The sequence below is a fragment of the Rousettus aegyptiacus genome, unplaced genomic scaffold (genome assembly GCF_014176215.1).
Source record: "Rousettus aegyptiacus isolate mRouAeg1 unplaced genomic scaffold, mRouAeg1.p scaffold_m13_p_17, whole genome shotgun sequence".
Lineage (NCBI taxonomy): Eukaryota > Metazoa > Chordata > Mammalia > Chiroptera > Pteropodidae > Rousettus > Rousettus aegyptiacus.
The window spans coordinates 30945539-30973503 of NW_023416292.1; the positions used below are offsets into that span (position 1 = coordinate 30945539).

At 53.8% G+C, this 27965-nt stretch overlaps 1 protein-coding gene across 2 annotated transcripts; it reads right to left on the reverse strand.

The window, feature by feature from the left end:
- On the reverse strand, positions 1–27185 carry ATP1A1 (ATPase Na+/K+ transporting subunit alpha 1). 2 transcript variants are annotated; one of them, XM_016124340.2, is made up of 23 exons: positions 27027–27185; positions 17282–17386; positions 16856–16915; positions 15100–15303; positions 14074–14187; positions 13480–13614; positions 13267–13384; positions 12581–12849; positions 11898–12096; positions 11528–11637; positions 9478–9612; positions 8741–8933; positions 7343–7518; positions 6256–6392; positions 5327–5477; positions 4671–4839; positions 4394–4548; positions 4025–4148; positions 2961–3106; positions 2730–2860; positions 2385–2486; positions 723–814; positions 1–353 (listed from the first exon to the last, which is right to left on the reverse strand). In XM_016124340.2, exons 1-23 carry the CDS (start codon positions 27036–27038, stop codon positions 325–327), a joined length of 3066 nt encoding a protein of 1021 aa, XP_015979826.1. In that variant the 5' UTR covers positions 27039–27185; the 3' UTR covers positions 1–324. The 2 variants fall into 2 exon arrangements, with proteins under 2 accessions (XP_015979826.1, XP_015979827.1); XM_016124341.2 differs by lacking the exon at positions 27027–27185 and adding an exon at positions 26380–26739.
- Positions 27186–27965: the final 780 nt, after the last annotated feature.

A 27965-nucleotide genomic window follows, 5' to 3' on the forward strand; every position in this document is an offset into this window, starting at 1 on the left:
TTCCATTATAATAGCCATCTTTATTTGTAAAAATCCAGATATAAAATGTATTCTTTCAGTCTTTCCGAGTTTTCCTTTTTACAAAAACAAAAAGGCACATAAAAACCTTCCCCACTGTCATTCCCACAGACGGATGTTTGTCAGGCAGCCCTCCCCCCTCCCCCCACATAGCTACATGCTCCATTCGGGGACGTCGGGCTTCCCCCACATGCTCCGGTGCTGTCCTACCAGGGTAGAGTTCCGAATTCCAAGACTGAAGTACACGAGGGGGGGGTGGGGGTGCAGAGTGCGCGGCCCGGGGCGTCGGACGTGCAGGACGGGCCTCTAATAGTAGGTCTCCTTCTCCACCCAGCCTGCGGGCGGCAGAGAGACGGGCCACAGTGAGTCCCCCTCGCTCCACGGGGGCAGGGGGGAGGGGGCGAGGAGCGGGCAGCCACGGCCTGGGGGTGACCCCGACTTAACGTGGGAGCCCAACTGTGTTAACTGGAGACAGGCGGGGTGTCTGGCAGTTCCCACAGGATCGCATTTGGTTTACAGCTGATCTGTTCTACAGATCTGAGGATGGGACTGTAACTAGTTCAGTGGACAGCTAGCTGCTGGTCCAGTGGCCTTAGCCAGACTGTGTGTGGCCAGAGCCCAGACACTTCACAGGGAACGTTAGCAAGAGCGCACCCCCCGACTTCGAGCCACTCCCCACCACCCAAACTAAAAGCTCGACTTACCTCCAGGGCTTCGCCTGATGATGAGTTTCCTGACTTCGTCGTACACGAAGATAAGGAGAGAGTACGGGAAGGCACAGAACCACCAGGTAGGTCTGGAAGCAGATCAGGTACGAGTTATGCACGAACACAGTTCAGAGGGAGAGAACCCACACGTCACCATGGCGACGCTGAGCAGCGCGGCCCCGGCAGTCACGGCGAAACGCCAAGCCACAGGCGCCAGACACAGACGCCTCAGGAGCCGCGTGCCGCCCCGTGTGCCCAGGGCCTGGGCCTGGTAGAGGAGTCCGCCCCCCACCGCCCCGCCGGTTTGTGCAAGCGTCGCTTTACAAGGTAAGTTCAGCGTTTCTTGTTGACGAGCCTAGAGCGACAGGACGTGCATTTGCTTCCTTCCCTTCCTAAAGTGTTTAAGCTCAGGCACATCTGTCCGGCTGATACCCCGGCAGCTGAAGCTAGTGCTGACCCTTGCTGGTCGTCCTCTAACCCCCGAATCTGGTCTCTAATGCCGGAATTTGGGACATTTGGCCGCGTATTTCCGAGTGGCAGACCTGGGAAAGGAGGAAGCTAAACCCTGGCAGATCAGAGGCCCCAGCCTGCAGCCACGGGGCCTCTGTGAGGGCTGCACTTTCTTGCCCCCAGTAAAGGGGAGGAAGGCTGTCTCCTCCCGGGGGGTACCATGCCACACGCCTCTCCTGGCCCGTGTGTCTCCACAGCAGCTAAGAGACAGCCTCACTTGACTCAGGCACCAGGGTGACTAAACCACCCTCCAAATCAGGCAGAGAATACATTCCCTAGTCGTGATGAGCTGCCCCCCCAGGCACTACTGTTAAAAGTGTGACTTCCCATTTCAGCCTTTTAGAGAGCTGGTTCTCCTAGCTCCCTCCTGACAGTGGCCCAAGATGACAGACTTCAGCTTGGACGTGGCTTGCCCCTACTGTATGCCACCCGGGTGTAGGGTGCTGGGGATACAAAGTTAAAAGACATCGTCCATGTCTTAAGGGTTCTAATCTAGTGGGGAGCCACAGGAAAGGTGTGTCTGCACACACCGCAGGGTCCAGTTCAAGGAGGTGACAGCCAGCCTGTCGGCTATCGAGAGAAAGTGCACATGGGTCTTAGCAAGGATGAGGAGACTGATGCTTTTAAATCAAAAGCTCTTGTTGCGTGGGGCCCGCATTCTGTGGCTCAGCATTATCTTAATCAAGTTGCAGCTCATTATTTAACCTGTATGTGAAAATCCAGGTTTATCAGAAGTGCAGTAAATCACTGTTTAAGGGCGGTCTGGTTCTGACCGAAGACTCAGAGGCCCACAGAGGTGGCAGCTTGTGAGGGGACACACAGTGACTAGGTAAGCAAATCAAGATTTGAATCTGGGTCCCCAAACTCCGGGATTCCCCAGTTGGCCTCTACAGACAACTGGACGATGTGGGGGCCCAAGGGGAAGACGGCCGAGCGCTCCACGCAGCTGAGTCCCAGAGCCTGTCTCCCGCCTTAGGCCCAGTCCGGGCCCCAGAGACCCATCCAGCGTCTGGGCTGGCTAGTCTGAGCCGCTGAGACTCAATCAGCCTTCCTAACTTCTTGCACATGCCACCCTAACAGCTACGGCTGCATGTCCCGAGAGGAGCAGCCACACTTACGGCTTTGGGAGCGAGGAGAGGGCCCACTTACTTGAGGGGGTACATCCTCAGGGCGACGCCCATCCCAGGGCAGTAGGAGAGGAAAGCGGCAAGGGCCGTCTCTTCGAAGAGGCCGAATATTAAGATCTTGTTCCTAAAAAACGCGAGCAGATGTTAATGTTAAACTCCTCAGGCTCTATATTAAGAGGCTGATCAATATCTTTACGGGTTGGTTGTCCTTAGGAACTTGAAATCAGACCAAAAAAATCCTAGATAATCACATGCTGCTTCTTCCTCAGTTTGCTCCAAACGGTGGAGGCGGCAGACACTGGGTGCTGGGCTTTTTTGCAAAGGGTTTGGAAATTACCAGGGCCCTTGACGCTCTTCCTCTACTCACTTCATCCCCTGCTGGAAGACAGAGTTCCTCCTGGTCTTACAGATGACCAAGTCGGCCCACTGCACCACCACGATGCTGACGAAGAAGGCCGTGTGGCAGGTGAACTCCACGATCTTCCTCTGCTCGTAGGTCTGAAACACGCGAGGCCGACGGCTGAGCCTGGCTCTGCGCCCGCAAGGACGGCGGCCACCAAGCCCTGGCGCTCGGGGAGCTGGTCAGGCCCTCACTCACCCACTGCTGCCCGTAGCTGTCCTCCACGTCGTTGATCCAGCGGTCATCCCAGTCCACGCGGATGCCCAGCAGGTGAATGGGGAGGAAGCCGTTCTCAGCCAGAATCACGAAGTAAGTGAAGAAGCCCCCCAGGGCCTGGATCATGCCTGCGAGGTTGGGAAAAAAAAAACAACTTAAATGCGCAGGCCTCTCCACGCCCCCTGCCTGACCACGCTCCAGCGGTGACCAGTGGGCCTTGCCCATGTACACCCAACTGTCACTTGAGCGTCTGCTTTAGTCAGAGCTCAGCCCTTGGGGAGAAAAAGCCACTTCCCTAGTTTTTAATCTCTGAAAAATGACAACTTTTTCCCACCTTTCAGTTTTTACCCCTTGCCTTTTTTCCAGCCACCGTGGAAAATGACGGTTTGGGCACTTTCTGGACCCTTCTCCCCGGCACCCAGTCCAACCACAACGCCTTGCCTTCCCCGGAAAATCCCACCGTGCACTCTGGACCTGCTCGGCTGCCTGGACAGCCAGGTACGTTGCCACGTCCCCACGACGTACTAATGTATCTGCTCTCCCCAAGTGTTCGGCGAGGCCCCTCAGTCCAGGAGCGCGGCTTCACCAGAGTCTCCTACAGGAGACTCGACAGAGGGGTCAGGGCCAAGGGCATTTTCAGTGCCCGCCTGCTAGCTGGCCCTGCCCCAGGGCATGGGGAGTGGAAGCTGGGTGACCCCAGCCAAACCTTCAAGCCCAGATCATTTTTCAAAGCCTCCCTTTCTGAGTTAGTGACAGCTGACTGTGCGTCTCCCCCAAGGGCAGGCTGCACCCCAGGAGTGCGCCTGGTGTTCTGAGAGACTCAGGATGGGGCGCGTCTACACGCTCAGTCTCAAGACTGTAGTTCCCACACACACAAAAAAACTGGGCAGCTAGCAAAAGATTTCTTCTCAAACAGAAAAGAATCTTAAAAAATCTCCGGTCTCACCCCATGTCATGGCGCATCACAGATTTGGAAGACGCCCTCACTCTGAAGCCCGAGAACGTGAGGTAGACGCCCCCCGACACAGCGCAGGCTGCCAGCTCACCAATCTGCCCGTAGGCCATGCTGATGAGCCGCTCGTTCACGAGTTTGTCCGTCTTGGGGTTCCGGGGCTGCCTCTTCATGATGTCGCTCTCAGCTTGCTCGTAAGCCAGGGAGATGGCGGGAACCTGGGGGGAGGGATTTAAAGTCATGAGGAACCAGGGGCTGACATTGTGAACCTTTTGTTGTAGCATCCTTGCCTTCCCACGCCACGAGATGGTATTATAGATCGCATTGAAAGAAAGAAAGAACTCTTCCCTCTTCTATAAATTTTCTATCTGATAAGTGAGGTGTTGGCGGCTGCCCTGGAGAACTCAGATTCCTCGCTGGACGGCACAACTGAGCCTTGCTCCAGGCGGCGATGGCCACTTACCATGTCCGTGCCCAAGTCGATGCAGAGGATGGTGACTGTGCCCAGCGGCAGCGGAATGTTTGCAATAATAAATATCAGGAAGGGGGTGATCTCTGGAATGTTACTGGTCAGGGTGTAGGCGATGGATTTCTTCAAGTTATCGAAGATCAGGCGACCTGTGAAAGCGAGGTTTTCTTACCGCACGGCCAGAAGAGGCAGACTACACAGTGCGCACATCCCACAGCTGTGCAGGGGTGGCTGCTGAAGGGAAGTACCAGGGCAAGCTGAGCGCGCTCACCTTCCTCTACTCCGGTCACAATGGAGGCAAAGTTGTCGTCTAAGAGAATCATGTCGGCGGCTTGCTTAGACACGTCCGAGCCAGCAATCCCCATGGCGACCCCGATGTCCGCCTTCTTCAGAGCCGGAGAGTCATTTACGCCGTCGCCAGTTACAGCTACGATAGCACCCTACCGGAGAGGAAGGGCCCACGGGTAAGGGTCACACAGGCCAGAGCCGGGGGAGAGGCGGGCGCGTGCCCCCATGCCTCCCAGACCCGGAGTCACGGGACCCCCTCAGCCGGGAACACCGGCGTGAGGACAACCGTTCACGGGGGCCAAAGTCACGACTTCCTGGGTGGTACCCTGGCAAACCCCGTTCTTTCATGCGACGCCCCCACCCCCGGTCTGTTCAAAGGACGGGACAGAGAGGCCCCCAGCTCTTCGTACTGCCAGTGGAGACGGTGGGGACCTGGACGGCTGTCCCGGGCCAGCGCTGAGACCTGGGGACCGGTGCCGTTACGTGCATGTATCAGACCGTTCTCCCTCCACGCCCGTGCCCAGCGGAGCACGTGTGCCAGGCCTGAGGGGAGCTGGGTCGGGTGCCCGCCACCGCTGCGGGGAACCCCAGTCCCTGAGGGGAGCAGTGCCTGCAGACAGCCGCCTGCCGGCCCCTGACCTGTCTCTGGCAGCCCTCCACGATGATGAGCTTCTGCTGCGGCGAGGTCCTCGCAAACACGATCTCAGTGTGGTACTTGAGAATGTCGTCCAGCTGCTCGGAGGTCATGTCCTTCAGGTCGCTTCCGTGGACCACACAGGCCTTGGCATCTCTAGGGTTGAGATGGGAAAAGAAAAAAACGGTCGCCTGTCGCTTCACCAACATGATGCCCAGCCCCGAGGGGGTGTCGTTAAACTACGCAGGCCACTTCGTGAACGACACACAGCCAGGACTTCTCCCGTAATGTAAGACCCAGTGTCCGCACAGAACCGCGTCGGTTACAAAGCATTTTCAAGACTCACCACCACCTGTGGGGCCGCCTGTCCTCCCTTCCGTCTTCATAAGACAATGTGAAAAATGACCAAATTTTCGACCGTAGCAGAGCTGATGAAAGACCAGACCCTCCCCCTAACCTCCAAAGCGGGGTGAAGGGGCCTAAACGTAACAGACCCCAGCTGTCTCCATCATGTTATACCTCATTGCCAAAACGTTCCTTTTTCGGCCCGAACTACCAGGGCAGGTGTGCCTCCCTCATTTTACTGTTAGTACGGGCCTGGAAATCCACGAGGTGCCAGGTAGTCTAGTAGCTCAGCAGGCAGGTGACGGTGAAGTCGGAAGCCAGACGGCCGTGTGACCAAGCCTCGGCCTCCCCGCTCCGCAGAGTGGGGACGATACCTGCCTCGGTGAGTGACTGCATCGAGGGCTTGGGACAGTGAGCACCGCCTAGGCACTGGTTACCGTGACTTGCTAAGGCTGCTTTCGGGCCCCGGGGTACACTCCCTCTCAGAGCAAGCCTTGGCGCACGCCACGGTACAGCCACGCAGACGACGGCCAACCACCCCGTCTCTCCGCACATTTAAAGCAGACTCCGCGTCGAGCTTCCGGCCTACCTGGGGTTCACCTGGCTCACTGGGATGTTGAGGCGGGCAGCAATGTCTTCGACAGTCTCATTGCCCTCTGAGATGATGCCCACGCCTTTGGCAATGGCTTTGGCTGTGATCGGATGGTCTCCGGTGACCATGATGACCTGTGACAACAGGAAAACTGACTGAATGCAGGTGCCATGCAGATATCCTTAAGTCTTACATAAGTAGGGAAACGTAAATACATAAATACTAAGGATGATGCCGACTGTAAAGTCAAAAGAAAAGGAATACAAATATAAAACTGATCAACTAACCTAAAATGTTAAACAGGTGTTCACGGAAAAACGCAAAAGCCACTACTTGGATTTTTATCTTGGTCGCGATCACCCAGGACACACCACCTTTCATACAGTCATAGGAGAATACTCAGCTTTACCAAAACCAGCGAAAAGATGATGAAAATCCACTGCTACCAGTGGGACTGCAGGGTTAAAATGTCACGTCGTGCTGGTCGGCATTCTCACAGTGGCCCAATTCGGAACTCAAAATGGTTGCCACCCCTTCTGACCCGAGGATTAAATTTAGAAGAGTATTCTTAGCAGAATATAATCAAAGTGATGAGGAAATAATTATTACACAGCTTTTCAGGGCAGCATTACTCATGAGAACGAGAAAGACAAACACCCAGCAATAAGGACGACTAACTGAAGCAAACGGCATTAAACACCTGAATAGCATCCCGCAGCTTAAAAAGCGAATACAGAGCAGACCAAACACTCCTTATAAAACAACTTAAAACACAGAAGACATGCCGTGCATTGCACAAAGCATATTAATTTAGAATGCAAGTCTTTCAAACCCTTACCGAGTCTTCTGCTCTTTTTAACTTGCTTACATTTCTTTCCCAAAAAGCATTTTTTTTTTTTTTAAATCCGTTTACACCACCATTTTAATACTATCTGGTCTTTTCTCGTGGAAACTAAAGCGTTGGAGATGAGAATACTCCGGGTGAGACGACCAGCTGGGCACTTGGCCCCGTCCCCCAGGGTAATGTCACTGAGTAGGGTGCCCAGGCGCTGAGGGGCGACCCCAGGAGGCAGGCGGGCAGTACCTTAATTCCAGCGCTCCGACATTTGCCCACGGCATCGGGGACGGCAGCCCTCGGAGGGTCAATCATGGAGATGAGCCCGACGAAGCAGAGGTTTTCGACGGGGAAATTCACGTCATCGGTGTCAAATTGGAATCCCTCGGGGAACTGCTCGTCTGGCAGGAAGAGGTGGCAGAAGCCTGCGGGCAGGGCCAGGAGCGCGTGAGCACTCGGGGCGGGGGCGGCGGCTCGTAAGCACCCCGTCTCCCCTTTGGAATGGTTTTTAAAGTCTAATTTTCTAACAGAAGGAAGGTTTTAACATTTCTGAATGAGGTCGAGTCACCAGAAGAAAAAGCATGCAAAAGACAGACTCGGTCACCAAGCCTCAAAGGAAGAGGAACTGTCTCAATGTGGAGAAGCCCGGGTGCCGACGAATTCCGAGCACAGGACTTCGGGGTGCGAGACCTCCCCGACTCGTGCTCAGATTTGGCGAAGCACGTATATCTGTTTCCCTTTCCAGAAGAATCGAGGCCCCGTCTCTACTCACTGGTCACTTTACCAAAACACACTACTGGGCGCCAGTGAGCACTGTCACGCTGGCTGCCTGACAAATGCAGATCGGACGCGATCCCCCCACCGGTTTGTCGCCTCGCAGTAGTGTTAAAATAGGGAACGCGACATTCGAGATATCCCTTCCAAGGTCGTCTGGAGGTGACGAAATGTCCCTTCAAGTGGCCTACGGTGCCACGTGGGTTTGTGAAAGAGCCTGCCTCCGCTCTGGGGTGGCGCTGGGAGGGAACCAAAAATCAGAGAGTGACCTTTCAGCCGGGGAGAGGCAGAAGACACCCGTGGCTGGAGAGGGAGCAGTTACGGACCAGTACGGGGCGTAAGTCATTCGAGCGAGGAGAATGTGAAGAATTACATAAATGGTAGATTTTTATCTGCCAACCTACAGAGTAGTACGAATGCCGCTTTCCCAATTATATTCTACGATGGGTAAAAGCGCTTTGAAGCCACGCAGCTGATAGGCCATGGTTCACTGTCCGTCTAGTTTGTGAACTGACCGCCTAAGTTCCCGTGCGAACTTTCAACCCTTCTGTGTCAGTCGGGAACTGGCTTCATTCTCAAGGCCCTAGAAAATGGATCTTAATAAGTTTACAGATCATGCACATAGCAACAAAGGCTGGATGTTCGACGTTCATCTACCCCTATTTTTTCTAGGTAAACAGAACTGACCAGCATGAGATCAAAGGTCTAAGGCCAAGTCAGAAAGCAAACCGGCAGGACTCCGCCGCCCACGACGGCCCGGCACCTGGCCAGCCTCTCCCTCCGGCACCTGCCGTCTTCAGAGCGACCGGAGGCAGGGAGGGTGACAAGGCCTGGAAGGCAGCAGGAAGGCTTGTGTCGCGGGGGTCTCCGTACCTAGCACTCGCTCCCCGAGGCCGCCCAGCTCCAGGTAGGCGTTCTGGAAGGCGTCCTTCAGCTCCTCGTCCAGAGGCTGCTCCTTGCCGTGCAGCAGGATGGAGCTGCAGCGGTCCAGGATCCTCTCCGGCGCACCTTTCATCACCAGCAGGTGTCGGGGCTCAGACGTGTTGGGGTTCTTGTGAATGGACAGCTGGAAAGGGGTTTTCACAGGTAAGTGGGGGGGTGGTGGCTGTGCACGGAGTCGCACGACGCCCCCTTACTATGTAGTATTTGTTACACACACAAAAATACTAAGATCCCTTATTTCTGAATTTTGAAGTGTCTCATACCTTGCATGCTACAGAAAAAAAAAAAAAAAAAAACCACTGAGATGACAGTCACAAGTTCCTGACACATGATCATACACAAATTTTTGCTGAAGAAAATTCAGGAACCAAAGGACTGGCAGGCACTCGTCCACCTGCACCCCAGCCTAGCCCCCTCCTCACACCCCACCACAAATCAGTATCCAAAGGGCACTAACAATTTTTTTTTTTAAAAAAAAGGCTTCACTTATTCTACTGACATTCAAATAAATTAGGATTTTTTAAAAATGCATTCAGTGGTAAAATTTAGAGTTAACGCTTTCATCAAAACTTTAGAAAGACATCTAAGCTTGTAAAATTCCAAAGAGGAGAGCAGGCCGGCCCTCTGTGCCCGCCTGGCCCGCCCCGGCCCGGCCCCGCCCCGCGGACCTGGTACTTGTTGGTGGAGTTGAAGGGAATCTCCACGATCTTGGCGTACTGCTCCCTCATCTCCTTCACGGACCCACAGCACAGCTCAATGCACTTCAGCAGCGCCGACTCGGAGGCATCACCCGCAACGGCCCGCTGTGGACAGACGACACCTGTTGTCACCTGTTAGCCTCCCACCCTGAACACGCCCCACGGAGGGGCTGCTGCGGAGCCGGAGAACCAGCCCGGAACACGGACCAGTCTGCTCAGGGACAGGCGGGACGCGGCGCCGGGGGAGAGACCGGCCTCCTCTGGTCCAGGCCTCGGCCCTCCAGACACGCGCTGCCCCCTCCTCCCCCGGTCGGCTTCTGGTACACAAGCGCCTGCAGGTGGCACCTACCTACCCTGGGCAGAAGCAAAACACACCCTTTCCAACCTAATTTAGCCTATTTTTTTTTTTTTTTATCTTCCCCTGTTGGAAAGTCTAAAAAGCAACACTGTTCCCAAACATTTCTGGTCATGAATCTGAAAATACCTGGTGAGAAGTAAACATTTACAGCGCTCTTCATTGCCCTATAATTTAAAAGGAAACACCTTAGGGTCTCAGGACTGGGGACAGACTGTCTGTGTCAAGGCCGAAGTAGAGGACTTTCTATTCCAAACACAACTGTGCAAAAATATCTGGGCCTGGAGGATGTGAACTAAAAGCTATCATCAGCTCCAACAGTTAACGTAATCAGCTAACATTTTAGTTAAAACCCACGCTTTGGGTAACACTCTTATACTGTGTACGATACAGTTACAGCGTGACATGTATTATTTTGACACACCAAAAACATTTTCCGTTGTAAATAAGTTTTAGAACTTTGACCCACAAGGCTGCATAGAGAGATGAATGAATTAATTCGTGCTCACTTACAAATATAGGAGCCTGTTTAATAAGAAAAATGTCCAGGTCTGATAAGAAACATAAAATAAATGGGATCGTTTTTAATAAAGGGCAGGTATTAAAGCAGAATAGGGCTGCCAAGGGCCCCTTTTTGGGGGGAAGGGTGAAATGCCATTGACAAGCCCCCACCTCTGACATACTTGGACTGTCCATCTTGAGCCACCTTTATGGGGCTTTTAAATGAGGAAAGACTCACTGCTTGTGAGTCCGTGCTCAGAGCCTAGCGACTGTCCTCTGAGGTGAGTGAAGAAGGCACCTTAAGAGTCATCCTGAGACGCCGCCACCCTCCTCAGGTCACCACCAGTTCAACGACAAGACCACCCCCTTTAACGAGAAAAGGAGCTCCGTCTACACGACAGGGGCCACCTCTGCTCCGTCCCCATCACTTTCCCTGACGGCTGGGTTTCCACCCAGAGCTGCCACAGGTAGCCCGGCTGAGGACAGGGGGGCCCCAGGGCCACCCGCCGCCGCCGCTGTCTCTTCCTCAAGGACCCTACGCAGCTCGTGGCCTGAGACTGTGTCTTCCTCCGGCAATACAGTAAAATCTCATTTCAAATTTCACCCGCATTCCACGAGATTGAGCTTATTTTGCATCATTAGCAAGCAAGCAAACTAAGAACAAAGAAGATAAGACAAATAGCTGAGCCAGTTTAAGAAAATAAAAAGGCTTAAGAGATTTACTGGAAGCTACTGTATCCTAACATGCAAATGCGATTATCAAGTCACACAAGTAGCCCTCGCTGTCCACTAGGCTAGGTGAGAGCGTACGAAAATCGCAGCAAAACTAGATTTTCTTAATTAGGGTTTTCACCAGTAAAGATCGCCTCCCACCTTCCTCTACTCCTCTTTGGTCAGGTTTTAACTGTGGATTCTCTTTTTTCCCAACCTACCCGGACCACGTGTATCGTTAAGTACTTTGAGAGCGAAAGGCAACACAGGTTACACATAGCAAAGCATCATCATGCGGACCAATCCCAGTGTTCTACAAAGAACAGTTATTTACGGACCGCAGAGGTCACATAATGCAACTCACACAGCGGTCCCCGAGTGCTATCTGCACCGCACCCCACCCCGCCCCTTCCCCCCTGCAGCCTGAGGCCTGACAGGCACTCGTGACTGTACCTTAAGGATAGGTAGGTTTTCCTGGTTCGCCTGGAACACTGCCCTGTTACAAAGACCTGCGATTCTGGACAGAGCGATCCAGGTGGCTGATGACTTGTCGAATGAGACACCTGGTAGAGGCGAGATAACAAGAAAATGAGGCACGGCTTTGTATGAAAGTCCCATAAACATGGAAATGACGTGCATCATTTCCCAGTTTCGTGAAACTCATCAGGCTTTAGTATTTCTGAACCACATTTGTATGGAAAATTCCATCTTCCTATTGATGACACAAAAAAGTCTAAAACCTATACCCTCGACCCCTTAACCAGATGATTTTTAAAAAGGCAACGTGAACAGCCGAGCTAACGGTGGGGCGGCCCGGCCTTACCACTCTGATTCTCTGTTGTGTCGGCTTCATGGATTTGATTGTCGAACCACATGTGGGCCACTGTCATCCGGTTCTGCGTCAGAGTCCCCGTTTTGTCGGAGCAGATGGTGGACGTGGACCCCAGGGTCTCCACGGCTTCCAGGTTCTTCACCAAGCAGTTTTTCCTCGCCATGCGCTTGGCGGTGAGGGTCAGACACACCTAAAAACGCGAGGAACCAGGGTCCACTCTCAGCCAGGGTGGAATTCTAGGTGAACCCTGGCTACAGCCTAATGTGGAAGAAATCCGTCTAAAACTCACTCTCCACCCTTCCTCTGTCTGACATCTGAAAGAAATGGTCCCGGTATTGTGTATATGGGGCGTAACCCCCACCACCATAAATAAGCGATATATTAAGAAAAAGTGTGATCTCTCCCTCTCACCCCCAAGTTCTTTCTCCATTATGCTGTTCTGGGTCATGTATGAACCAAGTTCATCCTCTGGGGCTATTCTTACCTTCCACATAAAACCACACTGAGGTCCTCCCCACTGTCTCCCCCTATACCACGTGGCTCTGAAGAAAATCTATACAAACACGTGCACTAAACGCAAGCTAAGCTGGTGGCTCCCGGGAGAGAGGGGGTGGCTGAGCCTCACACGCGAGCTGAAACCCAGAGCAGACGCTGCCCCCCACCGAGCCTCTTACCGTGACAGTGGCCAGCAAGCCTTCCGGCACGTTGGCGACAATGATACCGATGAGGAAGATGACGGCCTCGAGCCAGGTGTACTCGAGGATCAGGGAAAGGATGAAGAAGGACACCCCCAGGAACACAGCCACGCCCGTGATGAGGTGGATGAAATGCTCGATTTCCGCAGCTATGGGAGTCTGGCCCCCTTCCAGCCCAGAGGCGAGGGTGGCGATTCTTCCCATCACCGTGCGGTCCCCGGTGTACACGACGATGCCCCGGGCAGTTCCTGAAGACAGAGGGGAGGAGAAACTGTACCAAGTTTCATCAAAGAAGCCACAGAATGCACACGATTACCTGGCTCGGTTAAAGAGGGACAAAAACACCTGCTCTCAGGGGCCCGCCCGCCCTCCGGTGGCGCGAGCGGCTTGTGCGAAACCGCGGAGGCTGCGGCGAAGGGACTTCTGTCCGTGAGCCGGAGGCGGCTCCGCGCTGCGTAGGCGCTGCCCTCGGAAGGGGCGGGCCGGGGAGGAGGGAGACCGGCCACGGCGTTTCCTGGGTGCCCTGCCACCAAGTGCCCCGCCCACTCTGCTCTGTGCCGGCCTGGAGTGCTCAGAGACAGTCACCGGGAAGGGAAGTCGCGCCCGCGACACTCGGCGGTTTGGGGAACGACCGAGCCGAACGCCGTGCCACGCCCCGCACATACCCTCCACGCAGTTGGTGGAGAAGAAGGCGATGTTCCTGGTCTCTAGCGGGTTTTCGTTGGTGAAGTCCGGAGACCTGGTCTGCGGTTCCGACTCGCCGGTGAGGGAGGAGTTATCCACCTGCCGGGCAGGGAAAGCAGGAGGTGTGCCGAGGGCGCTCGCCTCCCGCTCCGGGGCAGTGCCCCGGGCCCCCCCGCCTCGCGGCCGCCACCCACCTTGCAGCCGTTGGCAGATATGATCCTGAGGTCGGCCGGGATGCGGTCGCCGCCCTTCACTTCCACCAGGTCCCCGACGACGACTTCCTCTGCGTTGATGCTCATTTTCTCGCCGTTTCGAATCACCAGGGCTTGCTTTGGAGGCAGACGACAGTTGGCACCATTAAATCAGACACCAGTGGGTAACAAGGAGGCAGTGTCGAAACATGAACATCGAGCTACAAAAATGGTCTATAATCCTCATCATCTGAATGCGTGACAGAGATGTTAATTTTCCTCGTCATCTGAATGCATGACGGAGATGTTAATTTTTAGTTGTACTAACAGAGCTTATTCGTCTATCATTTTTGTAAGTTACAAGAGCTTGCTCAACAGTGAGCCGAGAGGCCCTCCTCGCATTCCTGTCATGCTGGCTCTGTGTCCATTCAGAGGGAAGACAGTCACTTTCAGGGGTGTAAGAAACACGGGTCTGGTTTCGGGGGAACGTGAAAGGCACCCCTCTCTGAGTTCTTGGAAGACCTGACCCCCACCAGCTCACATTCTCGGGGCCGGCAGGTCGCCCGCTGGGTGAGGGACGTCGGGGCAGGGACCCACCTGAGGAACCATGTTTTTGAAGGATTCCATGATCTTGGAGCTTTTGGCTTCTTGGTAGTAGGAGAAACAGCCAGTTATGATGACGACGGCAGACAGCACCACGCCGAGGTACAGCTGGGAAGAGACAGACATGTTAGGCCCACGTGGCTCTGAGCAAAAAGAGCTGGGAACGTTCGGTTAACTTTTGATGGAACGAAAAACAGATTTTTAACAGGGATTGGAGCTTCGGAAATACAGAACTCGTCATGCCTTTGCATTTCTCTCTCCAGAGACCTCATATACAGGAGGCTCAAAATGGAGTCGCAGGGACACCTGGTCACCAGCTTGCTAAGATTTCTGGAAATGTGCTAGATGAATCAGTTTCTCCTGCTTTACTAAAAAAAACGAATGTTTTCAGAACGACATGTGACTTTTGACAAGTGGCTACCGACTATTTCTGGACACGTGAGACGGGCCATACTAAAAGCTGTGCTGTCCCTAACGCGTGGCAGCCAGACCGGGGTCAGGAGCCTAGCCGGGCGGCCCGTTCGCAGCAGCAGCAGCGTGCAGCGTGGACGCCCAGCCCGGAAGCGCACAGCACGACCGGGCGGGAGGTGGGAGAAGCCCGAAGCCGAGGAGGAAAACTGGACGCGCCGTGAAGGCAGCAGCTGCTGCTGACGCGTCTTCTCCCCGGGGTTTAGAATCATTCGGAAAGAAGCAGTAATTTGGGAGGGGGAAGTGGGTGAAAAAGGGGAAGGGATTAAGAAGTCGAACTGGCAGTTACAAAACAGTCATGGGGATGTAAAATACAGCATAAGGAACGTAGTCAATAACGTAATAACTGTACGGCACTGGGTGGGTCCTAGACTTATGGGGGGATCACTTTATAAATTATATAGAATGTCTAACCACTGTGCTGTACACCTGCCACTAATAACAGTATTTACTGTCAACCATAACTAAAATATAAAGACTAACCAGGTGGCAAAGACCAAGGGGATACTCTGTGTGTACCCCGTCATCCAAATTAGGAGCTACACAACTCACATTATCATTTTGAGGTTCCTCTTCAGTAGCAGCTTGGATGCCATAAGCCAAGAAACAAAGAATCGCCCCGATCCACAGTAACATCGAGAACCCCCCAAACAGCTGCCGACAGAACTTGACCCATTCGGGAGTGGTGGGAGGCGGGGTGAGGGCGTTGGGACCGTCGCGGGCCAGGATCTCAGCGGCTCGAGCACTGGTTAAGCCCTGAGAAGCAGAGGAAGGACAGTAAGACACACGGCTCCCGTCCTGACAAGGTGACGTGCCTACCTGAGGCCTGGAAAGTGGCAGTAAAGGATTTACGAGGAAGCAGCATTTCCCAAGTGAAGGTAAAACCTGGAAAATTCTGATGACGGCCCCCACTCGGTCCAGGCAACCCACGGCCCAGATTTTCCTGAGGAAACAACACCCAAACTAAAATTCTTTGTAAAAATCGAGCCACGGACAAATTTGAATCCAGTCTGGTCTAAATTTAAGAGTTTTAGATAAAGGATTCACATTAAATTGCATTTTTACCAAAAAGCTCGCTCTCTTAACTAATTGATTCAGTTTTGCAAATTAAGAGCTTTGGATTTTCTGTGTATTCAACCTGTCAGAGAGAGAGAAAACCTCTTATAAACACTAAAGGAAAAAAAAATCTCTGTTGGAATCTAACCTATTATTGGGTTAACAGTTACATTTTAAGTATAGAACTTCCTTCTTTGGATGATAATTAAAACAACTACCTGGCAGGGAAGGGGGTTCACATACAGGTATATTTTAGCTGACCCCTAAAACTCCTGTCCACCGAAAAGTATTCACTGGAAGAGTCCACTCTGTTTTCTCATAGGCCTTAAAACCAAGACTCGTGGACAGCAGACATAAGGCTCCCATTACGAGGGAAAAACCTGATTTACTTTCGCACTAACAAAATACCAGCCATCTGAGCACTAGCTGCATGCCAGTACTGAAATCCAGTGCTTCAACTTCTCACGATAACCCTTTTTGGGTATTAGTAATCACATTTTACAAGTAAGGAAGCAGACTCACGGCATCTGAGAAACTGACTTAGGGTCACAGAGAACACGTCACAGGAATCCGGTAAAAACTTAAGCGAGAGGACCCGCCTACTTCGAGCTTCTCAATAACTCACTGAAACAACCGCTGTATTTGCTGAGATTCAGGTTACTCCCCAGAATATCCAGCGGTTGTGTAGAAAAATAAACGAATTCCACCCCTCGACTGTTTTATATTGTTCATGGCAAATGTAATATCAACATCTCTAAGAGGACAAGGATAAACACCACATCCTTGATTGAGGTTCCTTGGAATTGTGTAAAAACACAAGTTTGAAATAAATGGCACAATAACCAGGCTTCTGACACACTGCAGTGAGCCAGCTGCTCAAGTGCAAAAATGTGACTTGTTGGAAGAGTCAAGTCGACATGTCAAAAGTATAAACGAAAGACTGATCCTCGAAAGGCCAGGGAGTGAGCGTGGCTTTGGAGCTATTCGGTTTCCAGTTCTGATGTTCCCACTTACTAGAGCTTGCCCCACTGCAAAATGGGGAAGATAAAGAATGTCTACTTTCAAAGTTGCAGGGGAAACAAAACATTGAAAAAGCACTAAAGAACCCAAGCTCTGCGCATGTCGCGTAGGAGGTAATCAGACGGTGGCTGTCGTTATTCTCCTAGAGAGTCCCCAAGGCTAAGCCTGTGATGAGGGGGACAAGCGACAGAGGAAATTAGGATTCTGCACAAAGTTTCAAACTAGAACATACTCGGCTCAAGTCTGTTCCATATTTGCGATGAAGTTCATCAAGGCTGAGTTTATGGTCATCCTAAGGGAAGAGCAGAAACAAAAGAATTAGACGCCGAACCTTAAGAAAAAGATCTTTAAAATGCATCGGGGTCACTCATCACTCATCATTTCACTTCGAAGGCCCACGAGACCAACCACAGACCGCTCCTTCCGTGGGCCTCTCTAGTCATGCCAGAGTGGCTGAGTAACTTTTCCAACCCTCCAACAGCTTTTGAAATTAAAAATCTCCACATCCACCTCACCTCTACAATTTGTACAAGTGCAATGATCGCTTTACTTTTTAAGTGAAGCAAGTCTCTGAAGGAGGTGGTGTGGGTCAATCATAGCCTCAAAAGACAGAAGGCGATTTTTAAGAAGAGGAAGCGATCGTCCTCCTGGTACTTACCATAGAAACTTCTTTCTTCAGTTCGTCCATATCCCTCTCTTTCTTGGCCTTCTTTTTGTCGCCATGCTCTGAAACGGCGGCGGGTTCATATTTATCACGTCCGATCTACAGGAGAATGTGGGACAGGTGTGGTCATGAATTATGAACGGAGTCTCGAAACCAAGGGTTTGGGAGCAGGGTTTCCGCAGTTTTCAGGACAGCCACCATTCTGAGGAGCCAGTGGGATAATGCGCGTGGAAATGTGTGATCGCGTGTGCCACGGGCTACACAAAGCAATCTCGTCAGGGCTGCCGCCTGCACCCCGGGGCGTTAGGGCCAGGGGGCAAGTCCCGCAGGCCTCAGAATGGCCCTGCCAGTCACTTCCACTTGGGGTCAAAGGGGAGAGGGCTGTGCTGTCAAAACCTGTAGTGTGGCCTTCCGTCTTCCTCACTGAAAGAATGAAACCATCTTTACATCATCGACTTGAGAGGAGAATATGGTACTTACACCTTTGCATTCGGAATCAGGACTAGTTTAAAGACCTGGGCTCTGCCACACACCAGCTAGCTGTGTATCCCTGGGCAAATGACCAACTCGAGTTGCAATTTCCTTCTTCTGTAGCGTGGCGAGAAGAGTGCCTACCTCACTTGGTGCTTCTGAGAGAAGACTACATGACAGTGACTTTGATTTTAATTCTTCCTTTTGCAAAGGTGTCATTCAGTATCGAATTTAACCATTTTCAGGGCTCACACAAGAACAGGTGACCTTTTCATCTTCTCATTAAAAAGTCAGCCTAAGAGTCCTGATAATTCTTCAAATGAAAGAAAAAAAAAAGGGGGTCCCCACCCAGTTCTGCGGCCTGAAAAGAAACTCCCCCACCAACCACCGAACGAACGAAAGCTGCTGGAAACGTTTCGACAGAGGCAGGACACAGGAGAGCATGTGCGTTATCACAGAATTCGCAGGATCCGCCTACGCCTCTTGGAAACTGGAACAATTTTTAGAAAAAATGTTGGTTCTATAGTTTAAATTTAGATTGTTCCTTTCTCCCGCCCCATCTAACATGCTGGGAGCTCATCTACACGAGCCTCAACCTGGTGCTGCAAAGCTTAGCCGGTGGGGGAGAGGCCCTCGCTCCAGGCCCCACCACCCCACAAACTGCCTCCCACAAAAACTGCCCCCCGAGAGGGGCGAAGGAAGGAGGTGTGAGCAACCTCCTGCACTGCTGTTACTACTCTGTGTCTCTCCCTTAACGGAGCTCACGTCCAACTTTCAGAAGTCCATCACCAGCTAATAACAATGACGCCAAAAGTGCGTGCAGATTGAAATTCCTGCTGCGCTGAAAAATTTAAGAACAGTCACGTCGGAGGATAGGCGTGTTTCGGTCCTAGCTGACAGAGCTGCAAGGAAACACGATTCGCTTGGATTTCAGAACGTGCTCTGCAGACTCTACAGAGAAATCCTGCCCCCGATCAGGCGTGCGGCCCACAAGTAGAGACATGTCCCGTTTACGTTGTTTAACCTCTGTGGCCGCTTCTCTGCTGTCTTCCTCGACTAATGATATACCTCCCTCCGACAAAGAGCGGAGTTCTTTCGTGTCTGTCTTATCTGCTAAGAGCGAGGCAGGTCTGGAGCTGGCCAGCATTCCTGAAATTCCCTCCGCCACGGAGCGGCCGCACCAGGCGCGCGGTGCCTCTGTGTGCGCAGCCCCCGGTGCCCACTGAAAGCAGACGGACAGATGGATGGACAGACAGGAGACGGGGGCTTCTGCCAGAGGAACCACGGTCTGGAGTGGTGTCGTCTTCGTGCATTTCACGGGAAAGCGCAGCCCTTAAAGTTCATTTTAGAGACACTGACTAGGGAGGGATTTCTCTGCAAGACTTGTGTGGCCAGTTTGTATTGATTTCTTAAACATGGTCCACACATTCCCACTAAGCAAGCTGAGTACAGTTAAAATACATTTAAATATATGGAAATCTGAGTTAAAATCCCTCTGCCTCACCATCTGTATTTGACTATTCTCAGACTCTCAATATTTTCCACTCCATAAAGGGTGGGGGGGGGGGGGACAGTTATTGGAGCGGTTAGGCCTTGGACGGGTTCCAAAGTTTTACTCCCATTTACAAAATAAATACCTCGCCCGCAGCTTCGGTGACCAGTGGTTAAGTCAGCTGGGAACCTCGATTCCCTAAGAACTCTCCCCTTTCCGCACTGATTCACGCTCTGTAGGGCAGAGTTTTACATGAGGACGTTTGTCAGAGAGACACAGGAAGTATGAACATGGGAGATTTCTTTTGCTTGAAGATGTTCATTTTTCTCACTATGCAATATTTGTCCAGAAGACCAGGCAGTTTATACAATCGACGCAATTCAATTCTTCCCTACGAGTGAAACGGTGACTTAATAGCAGCTTATCTTGATGGGAACCAAATATTACTTAGGAAGTCTCTATCAGACTCAATCGCTGGTTTCAAAACAAAAGCGACCTGTGTACGGGTGTATGGTTGGGACAGGGGGACAATGCTAAAAATGGGTAAGATAACATTGTATTCTTTCTTTTAAAAGCATTCTGGAGAAACAAAGGCCATGGCCAGCAGCACTGATAAGTAGCTTCCCGGTCCACATGGGGAAGGCGGTTCCTTCTTTCTCAGTGACGAAACTCAGATCCCTTCTCCCACTCCCTCGGAGGACTGGGGTGACCAGTCCTCCCTCCCAGCACACCCCACGTGATGGCTCCCCTCGATGTCACTAAGGGAAGGTGCCATGAAGCTCAGGTTATTGTTATGTCCTCCTCAACCGGAGGGCCACTGTGAAGATAAACTAAGTTCGGTTGTGTTTTTTTTTTTCCTCCCCCCTATTCTAATTTAGGAAGTGCGAGGTCACAGCAAGGGCAGGGGATTGCCCAGTGTGACACAGCTTAAAACGTGTCATTCCTTTGTCCTGTGCTACCCAGGGATTCCATCTTCTCAAAGCTTCACCCCCCACCACCACCCCGCCAGCCCCCAGTTTTTGCTGCCGTTTGATCTAGGTGAAAGGAATGGGTGCCCAGGAGGAAGAGCGTGTCTTGACGGGAGGATCCAAGGTCGAGGCGTGAGGGGGTTCACACGCTGAGAAACACCTGCAGGATCCTTAAGACAAGCGAGGCCACGCAAGAGACGCCACTCCCTCCTCGACAACAATTAGCATTCAGCAGGGGCGAGGTGGGGAACAGCAACTACAGGTAGAGAAAAACCAGCCCCAAGTTTTAAAAGGCACACACGAGGAGTGCAGTGAGGGCTGGGGAGAAGCTTCCAACCCAGAGGTACACCCTTGGGGTCTGTGCGCCGAAGCTGCCACCCAGGCCTTCGCGCCCATCCATCAGGAGAGGCTTCAGGTAACTTCTGATGACATCCGGCCACCATCCCCACCACACACACCTGCAACGCCCTGGGGTCAGCAGGGAGCTCTGAGTTCCTGGGACTTCCGAAATTCCAGCTGAGAAAGTCTCAAGGGTACTGGGGCAAAGGTACGAGGGTGCTTGGGAGCTGAGCTGTCCACCCCCTCCAGACAGGGCTTGGACAGTGCTTTTTAAGTCGGCCCCCAGTCAGTGAGCTCTGCCCGAGCCACAGGACGGTGACCGGCCAATGGCAGTTTCCTGATCCCTAAAATGGAAAGGACACTTGGGGCAACCACTGAAGAATGTGAAGAAGGCATTCCCACAGCCTGATTAATCACAGGGCTGCCATCGAATCCGACAACAAAACACCTAGAAATGGCGCTGTTTCCAAAACCCACATAAAAAGCCAGCTGGCAGCCCACAGTAACTGGCCCAAATGTAGCCCGTGTCAAAGCTGCCCACGAGGGTCGCAGAAACGGCACCTCTGAACCCAATCTGGCAACTCTCGCCTTAGCGGAGAATTTGGGGGGATGGTCCCTGACCCTGCTGGTGGCCGAGGGGGAGCAGACTGGGCTGCGTCTCTCTTCACGGAGAGCGGGGAGGCTCGCCAGTCCTCCTGGGGTCACATACCATCAAGTCATTACCGAACCCCAGGCACTGACGAAACGGTGCCCTGCAAAGAGTGACACCAAGGTGGTTAGCAGTTTAAACTAACGTGAGTTCCTGCCGTGCCTCACGGACTGAAAATGCCTTTTACGCCTTAAAAAACCAACCAACCATCCAACCGACCTCGTTTTAGGCATTTTTTATTTCATCTCACCAATTAAAACTTTAAAAATAAGTGAGAAATGACGAAGCCCCGGTTTGATAAACCTCCAGCTGCTGCTGCTGAACGACTGGGAGTCTGGTCCTCACACAAGGAATTTCCTAGCCGAGAACCTGGGGGACACGCATCGCCTGCCCGGAGCCGCAGTCGGGGCAGCGAAGGCGCCGCTCCTCCCCGCAGAGGCGGCGCCCCGCGGGACCACGGCGCGCCCGGTGCGCTCACTCGCCTCGCTGTGCAGCGCGTCGCGCAGCAGGGCCAAAGCGGTGGGCCCTTCGGCGAGCCCGGCCCAGCGCCAAGCCCGGGCTGCAGCTGCTCAGCCGACAGGGGCCAGAGAAAACAGTTCCAGCTCTAGCCGGAGGGTTGGCTCCCCCGGCCCCAGATCAAAGGGGCTTGACAGTCTCCCCCGATCTCCCCGCACGTAAAATGTAAACCAGCCTGCCGGCTTGCCCTACCTACAATGGTCAGTATACATCCATGACTATTTAAAAAAATAAAATAAACAAACAAAGACCGCTAAGATTTCTGAAGCATCAATATACTCCTTTTTTAAACATGTGCTTTGTTTTTCCAGCTCACTGGAAAACAACAAAAACCCCTTCTTTTAAAAAAATGGGTGCTCTACCTCTACATCAGGCACCCGGGTTATGAAGAGTTAAAATTTGGTGCCTGTCCCACCACCTGCTGGCCTCCCCTCCCGGCCCTGGCCCTGTCTTCGTTCTGCCAGACCGCGGTGTGGCTGCTGCTACTCAGAAGAAGTTGTCCGTCTGAGACTGCGGAGCGATGCTGAGCCGGTATCCGGCAGTCCGGATTCTCTCATCGGACCCGGGCAGCCTCGGGCAGGACTAAATCGGCCACGGGGCTGAGGAAGATAAAGACAGCACAGGCCCCAGGGAAATGTCAAGCACCGAAACAATAAAACAAATATGGCGCCAGGGAAGCATCACGTGGTGGAGGATAAAGAAAAACACAAGATAATCCCCAAAGTGCTCGAGGGCTCTGCCCTCATCATGACAGACTGGAGAGATGTACCCAACAGATCCAAAGCCTTAACTCTGGTCACCAGAAACAATGCAAGTCCCAAAGACGAAGCACAGCCACCAAGAGTCAACTTTGCTCATCACCAATAGAAAACTAATAGTTGTTAATAAATGGGGGTTTAAATAAAACCAGATACGGAGATAATTAATGTCCAGATATAATTCATTGTAAAGTCACAGGGGACCTAAGGAATGAGGTCTATTGGCCAACATTCCCTTGGCTCAGGATCCAAATGAAATCAGAGAGAAAAATCGTGGAGTGGGTTGAGGGGGGGGGGCTCTCTCGTCACTGACAGAATTTGCTGTTCCAAACATCAGTCAAATAAATGTGAAGAACTTCTGTGGATTCCTGACAACAGATTTCAGCACAACTAATGAGGTGAGTCATATGCAAAGAACAGTCTCCGACTCCAGCCAAAGAACACACTTCCTCTCATACACTCAATTCATGGCAACGTGAGAAAGTTCAAACCTGACTCGGTTATGTCTCCTTTTCCAAAAATATATAGAAGGGGAAAGTTAAGAAGAAGAAAAAAAATAGCGGATTGTAAAATTCTCTCTACTTCACCTCATCACTCACTGGATGTGGACTTTCAGCGGAACCCAGACCTGGACAGCTCTGGCAGGGACGGAGATAGGCTCGGCCCAGCGTTTTGCTGTCCAAATGCAGCCACTCTGATCACCGTGAGCCCATCTGATCTGACAACTCGGGTTTCTCCTCCCAGCCTGCCGGCTGGCGGGGAGCCCTGGGCAGCGAGAGGAAGGCACCACAGCACAAACGGCCTCCCTCCTCCCCATTGCGGAGGGCTGGGGAGCCCGTGTCGTTTTCCGAGACTTTCACGAAGACTTTAAAAACTGTAAAGTCTTGTACTCGAGAAGTAAGGCCGTTAGACAGGAGGTGGCCAGTGTCAACGGCCATGTCCACCTGGCTTTCCCCCGGCGAGTAATTAATGGATAAGATTTCCCATCATTTTCAATTCTTAATGTTTTTCAGGCGAAAGAAAAACTGTTCTCGTTTTGAAAGGACTGAAGACTGATGACAAGCCAGTTTATAAAGCTCTGATCTCTCTGTGCCATTACTTCGTTAAGCCCCAGCTACAAGGACCACTACCCACACACCTGCCCTGCACTCCAAACAGAACAGAGGTGGCTTCACCTGGCCCTCGGGGCAAGTGTTCTAAGGGCTTCTTTTTTTACCTTGTTTTTAAGTGAAGAAACATTTTCCGTACTTTTCCATACAAAATGCTTGGATGCGCACCAAGTTTACTGTGCTTTTGAATTCCCTTTTTATTTTTAAGTGCAATTTAGGAACAGCACTTCTAGAGGTCTGCATATTTTAAGTTTTAGCCTTCACCTGGATAAATATTTTACTGGATTTTTAACCCCCACCCCCACCTAGCCTTTTTTTAATTTATTTGGTTGTCAGGTTTAGCCTACTCTCAGATTTTCAGATTTACAATGCAGACCTCCCCCCTTTCCTACCCTCCCACCCAAAGGTGAGTCACTAGCATGTTACAAACTTACTGGCAGAGAACACTACAAATTAACAAAGAGTAAGTTACCAAAAGAGGATACACCCTCAGAACAGGGTCCAGAAAGAACCCTGAGCCCGGGGGGGCTGTCACTCTCTCTCTCACACACACACACACACACACACACACACACACACACACACAGCACTGAGCAGGCAAAGGGCATGATGCGAGCCAACGCCCTTCTCGGCCCCAGTGCCAGGCCCCAGCTCCTCCTGTAACCCCTGCACTTGTCCGCAGGTGCCCAGGCCCGGGCACCTTTCCTCGTCGAGGACTCTGCCTCACAGCGTCTTCAGTCTAAAGTACTAACTTTACAGCAGCCAGAGATCTAGTCACACCTTCAGGTTGAGCTCCAACAGGGTGGCTGATAATGTCACCAGAGAACCAGGATTTCTGCTGACATGGTCGCCCCTTGTGCAACCGTCACCTGAGCCTTCCTCTCCGCTCCCCTTTAAATCACTACCCCTGAGCTACGCTTTCCAGGCAACGAAATCAACGTCGGAACGATGAAGAACTGCAGTAAAGGGCCTGGTGACACCCCCCATCTTTCGTGAACGTGAGAAGAGTTTGTGTACCTATGGTGAGCTAAAGAGTTGTGAGTGGTAGGCCTCGCTGCGGATTTGAGCCAAGTCACTGGCAAAAACACCCAATATGAAAAAAAGGACAAAATCCTGTTTCATCCAGGAATGATTCAGCTGTTCTTTCATTTTCCTACCAAAAGCTCAGGAGCTAGATTTTTAAGGAGAAGTAAATCACCTGATACATCAAAATGCAGGGCCCCAACGGTCGCGGGGAGAAGAGGGGAAGAAATTCACAATGACCTTAAAAATTAGCTGCCAGCACAGGCTTCCTGGTCAACCAATTATCAGCAGGGCTTCAGTCACCACTCCACCCACATTCTAATCCCCATGTGGAAAAATCCCAACATTTCAGCATAAAATATTCTTCTGAACATGTGGACTACCACAGTTAAGTCGCCGGGGACAACGGTAGCTTTATCCTAGGAGAATCACCCCCCCCCCACACACACACACCGCCCCCACCCCATGTTCTAATTATCAGAGCATCGAAAGTACTAACTGCAATTCGGCAAATAAGCAGCGTATCATCCAGTTAACCAGCTGTAATTCCACTGTTTGCTCGCCCGCTAGGCCTTCCCTGAGGATCCGTGAGCGTCTTGGTTGAGCCTCCACAAGCCAGGTGTACCCCGCCACCTTCGCCACGGCCGTGCGTGTGTGTGGGTGTGAAAGGGACATGGACATAACTTAGTTACGCGAACATCTCCGGTGCATTAATCCGGTATCACAAACACCCCCGATTTCATCTTCGGAACGACTTTAGAGAGGCCTGCACACAAGGCGATGCTGAGGAGGGAGTGGGTGTTCACGCTGGGGAGACCACAGGCTGTTCAGGAATCGGGGACATCTGGTGTGTCACCAACCAACCATTTGACCTTGAGCAAGTCACTTCACCTTCACAGGCCTTTGTAAGTAGCTATGATCCCTGTACCCTACCAAATCAGTAATTTCAGGCTCAGGGAATACACTTTTTTTTTTTTTTTTTTTTTTTTAAATTCGAGGAGGAATAGAGAAATGAGTGTGAAAGAGCTTCAGAGGAATGGCCTCGGGCTTGACCGTGCGGCACCAACACGGGCCACTAACCGGCTTCCACCCTGAGGAGTTAGAGGCCGGCACTGGCTCCAGCCTTCGGCCGTTCCCCGGGAGCCAGCCCTCCGGGGTTTGCGCACACGTTGTGCATTCCCACTTTCCCTACCCAAGCCATCCAAACCTTTCGATGACCTCTTTCAAACCCCATTCGGAGTCACGATGCCCCCTCCCTCTGCCCCCACCCCTCACTGCACAGCCAGGCGCCCTAAGAACCTCCAAAGACCTACTAAGCGCAGACACCCGGCGAGCCCTGAAGATAAGGGAGCAGATTCTCCTCCACCAGTGTCCTCACGACCTGGGCATTTCATCCCACGAATTGATACTCTGGGGGCCATTGCGTATGAACTTTTCTCGGCTAGACTTTGGCCCTGTTGGGGTCCGGGACCCCGACTCCTGCCGGGGCTCCGGGTTATTGCAGCTGCGAGTTACGGAAAGGGGGGACGAGACCTGCGCCCTCCTGCCCGGCCCCGGAGCCCCCCTCTTCCGCGGCTCGGCACTCCTACCCCCGCCACCTCCAGTCCTTTTACGGGTTTATTGTACCGAGGCCCTCGTGGGCCGGCCTGTCGTCCGCCTGCCGGGCTCAAGCCTCCAAAAACCTCTACGCATCCCTCCCCAGTGTAGTTGCCCCGGGCGCATCCTGTGTTTGTGGAAAGTGTCCTAGGACAGCTCTCGGAAGTATACCTTAAAGGCCATCTTAGGGCGGGTGAAGACACACCCTTGCTGGCACCGGCCCGCACGCCCGGCTCCGCAGTTGGGGGAGGCCAGCGTTTTCCTCGGGGGAAGGGCGGCCGCTTCTGCGGGGAGCGGGCTAAGCCGCGGGGAGAAGCAGCCCGGGACCCCACGGCCGCCCCCGCGTCGGAAGCGCCAGCCGGCGCTCGGGCCCGCGACGGGAACGGCAGCCCGGGAGGGGCCCGGCCGGGCGCCCCAGGGGAAGGGGAGGAGCGCGCCGGCCTCCGGGCACGAAGGGCGGAGGGAAAGAGGAAGGCGAGAGACGGGAGGTGAGGGCGGGCGGAGGGGGGCGGCAGGGGAGCGGGCTCGGGGATGCCGCCGGCGGCCGGCTCCCCGCCCGGGCTCCGCGCGCCGCCGGCGGGGGCCCCGGGCCGCGGCGCGCCCGCGAGGAGAGCGCGCAGCCCCTCTGCCCGGCGCGCCCTTCCCCCGCGCGCCCGCCCGGCCTCCGCCGCGCTCCCTCCATTTCCCAAGTGCGTCGTCTTTGAAGCCTGGCGGCCCCGCCGGCTGCGGCCACCCGCCCGACTTCCTCCTCCTCCTCCGCCAGCCCCCCGGCCCCCGGGGCGCCCCGCGCCCCCGGCCCCGGCGCGCCCGACACTCACCCCTTTCCCCATGGTGGCGGGGTGGTGGGAGCCCGGAGCCGGGTCCTGCCGCCTGAGAACCGGGGAGGAAGGAAGAGAGCAGCGCGCGGCGCAGCGACGAGCAGGGCGCGAGGGCCGCCGCGGGGCGGGAGGGAGCGCGCACGGCCGGCGGGGTGGCCGGGGCCGGGGCCGCCGCTGCCGCTGCCGCTGCCGCCGCCGGGGCCGCTACCGCCGCCGCTGCCGCTGCTGCTGCCGCCGCTGCTGCTGCCACGTGTCCGCCTCCTCCCGCCGCTCCTCTGCGCCTCGGACCCCGCAGCAGCTCCAGCCCGCGCCGCCTCCTCACTTCCTAAAATATGCAACCTGCACGCTGGCCCCGCCCACGCCCCCGTACGTCACCGTTACCGGAGCAACCTGACACCCGCCGCCGGCCGGACCCCGCCCCCTCCGCAAACCCCTCCCCCGGGCCCGGGCCGCGGCGGCGGCGGGTCCCGGCTCCCGGCAGGAGGGCGCCGGGCGCCCGGCGCGCGCGCCCGCGTCCCGGGCGGCTGCGGCCGTGCCGCTGCGGGGCGCGCGGGCTGCCCGGGCGGCGGGGCCTCGGCGGCCATGGGGCTCTCGTGCCCCTCCTCCCGCCGCGCTGCGTGACCGGCCTGCTTTGTAGGGTACGGAAGGTCCGCAGTGGAGGCGGGTATGTTTTTGGAATTGGGCTTCCCGAATCTCCGGGGACCCGGGACAAAAGCCTCGCGCGGAGGGGCCTTCCCAATGCATCAGGGAGCTCCTCTGGGACTAAGGGACACGCCGAGGAGGGAGTTGGGCGGGGGGGGGGGGGTCAGGTGTGAGTGCAGCCAGCACCGGCCTGAGGGACTCCTCCCCGCGGAATCCTGGCCCCGCGCCCCTCTGCGGACGGCCTTGACGGCCTCCCCGGCCTCCTGGGACCCGCATTATCCACTCGGCCCCAGGAGG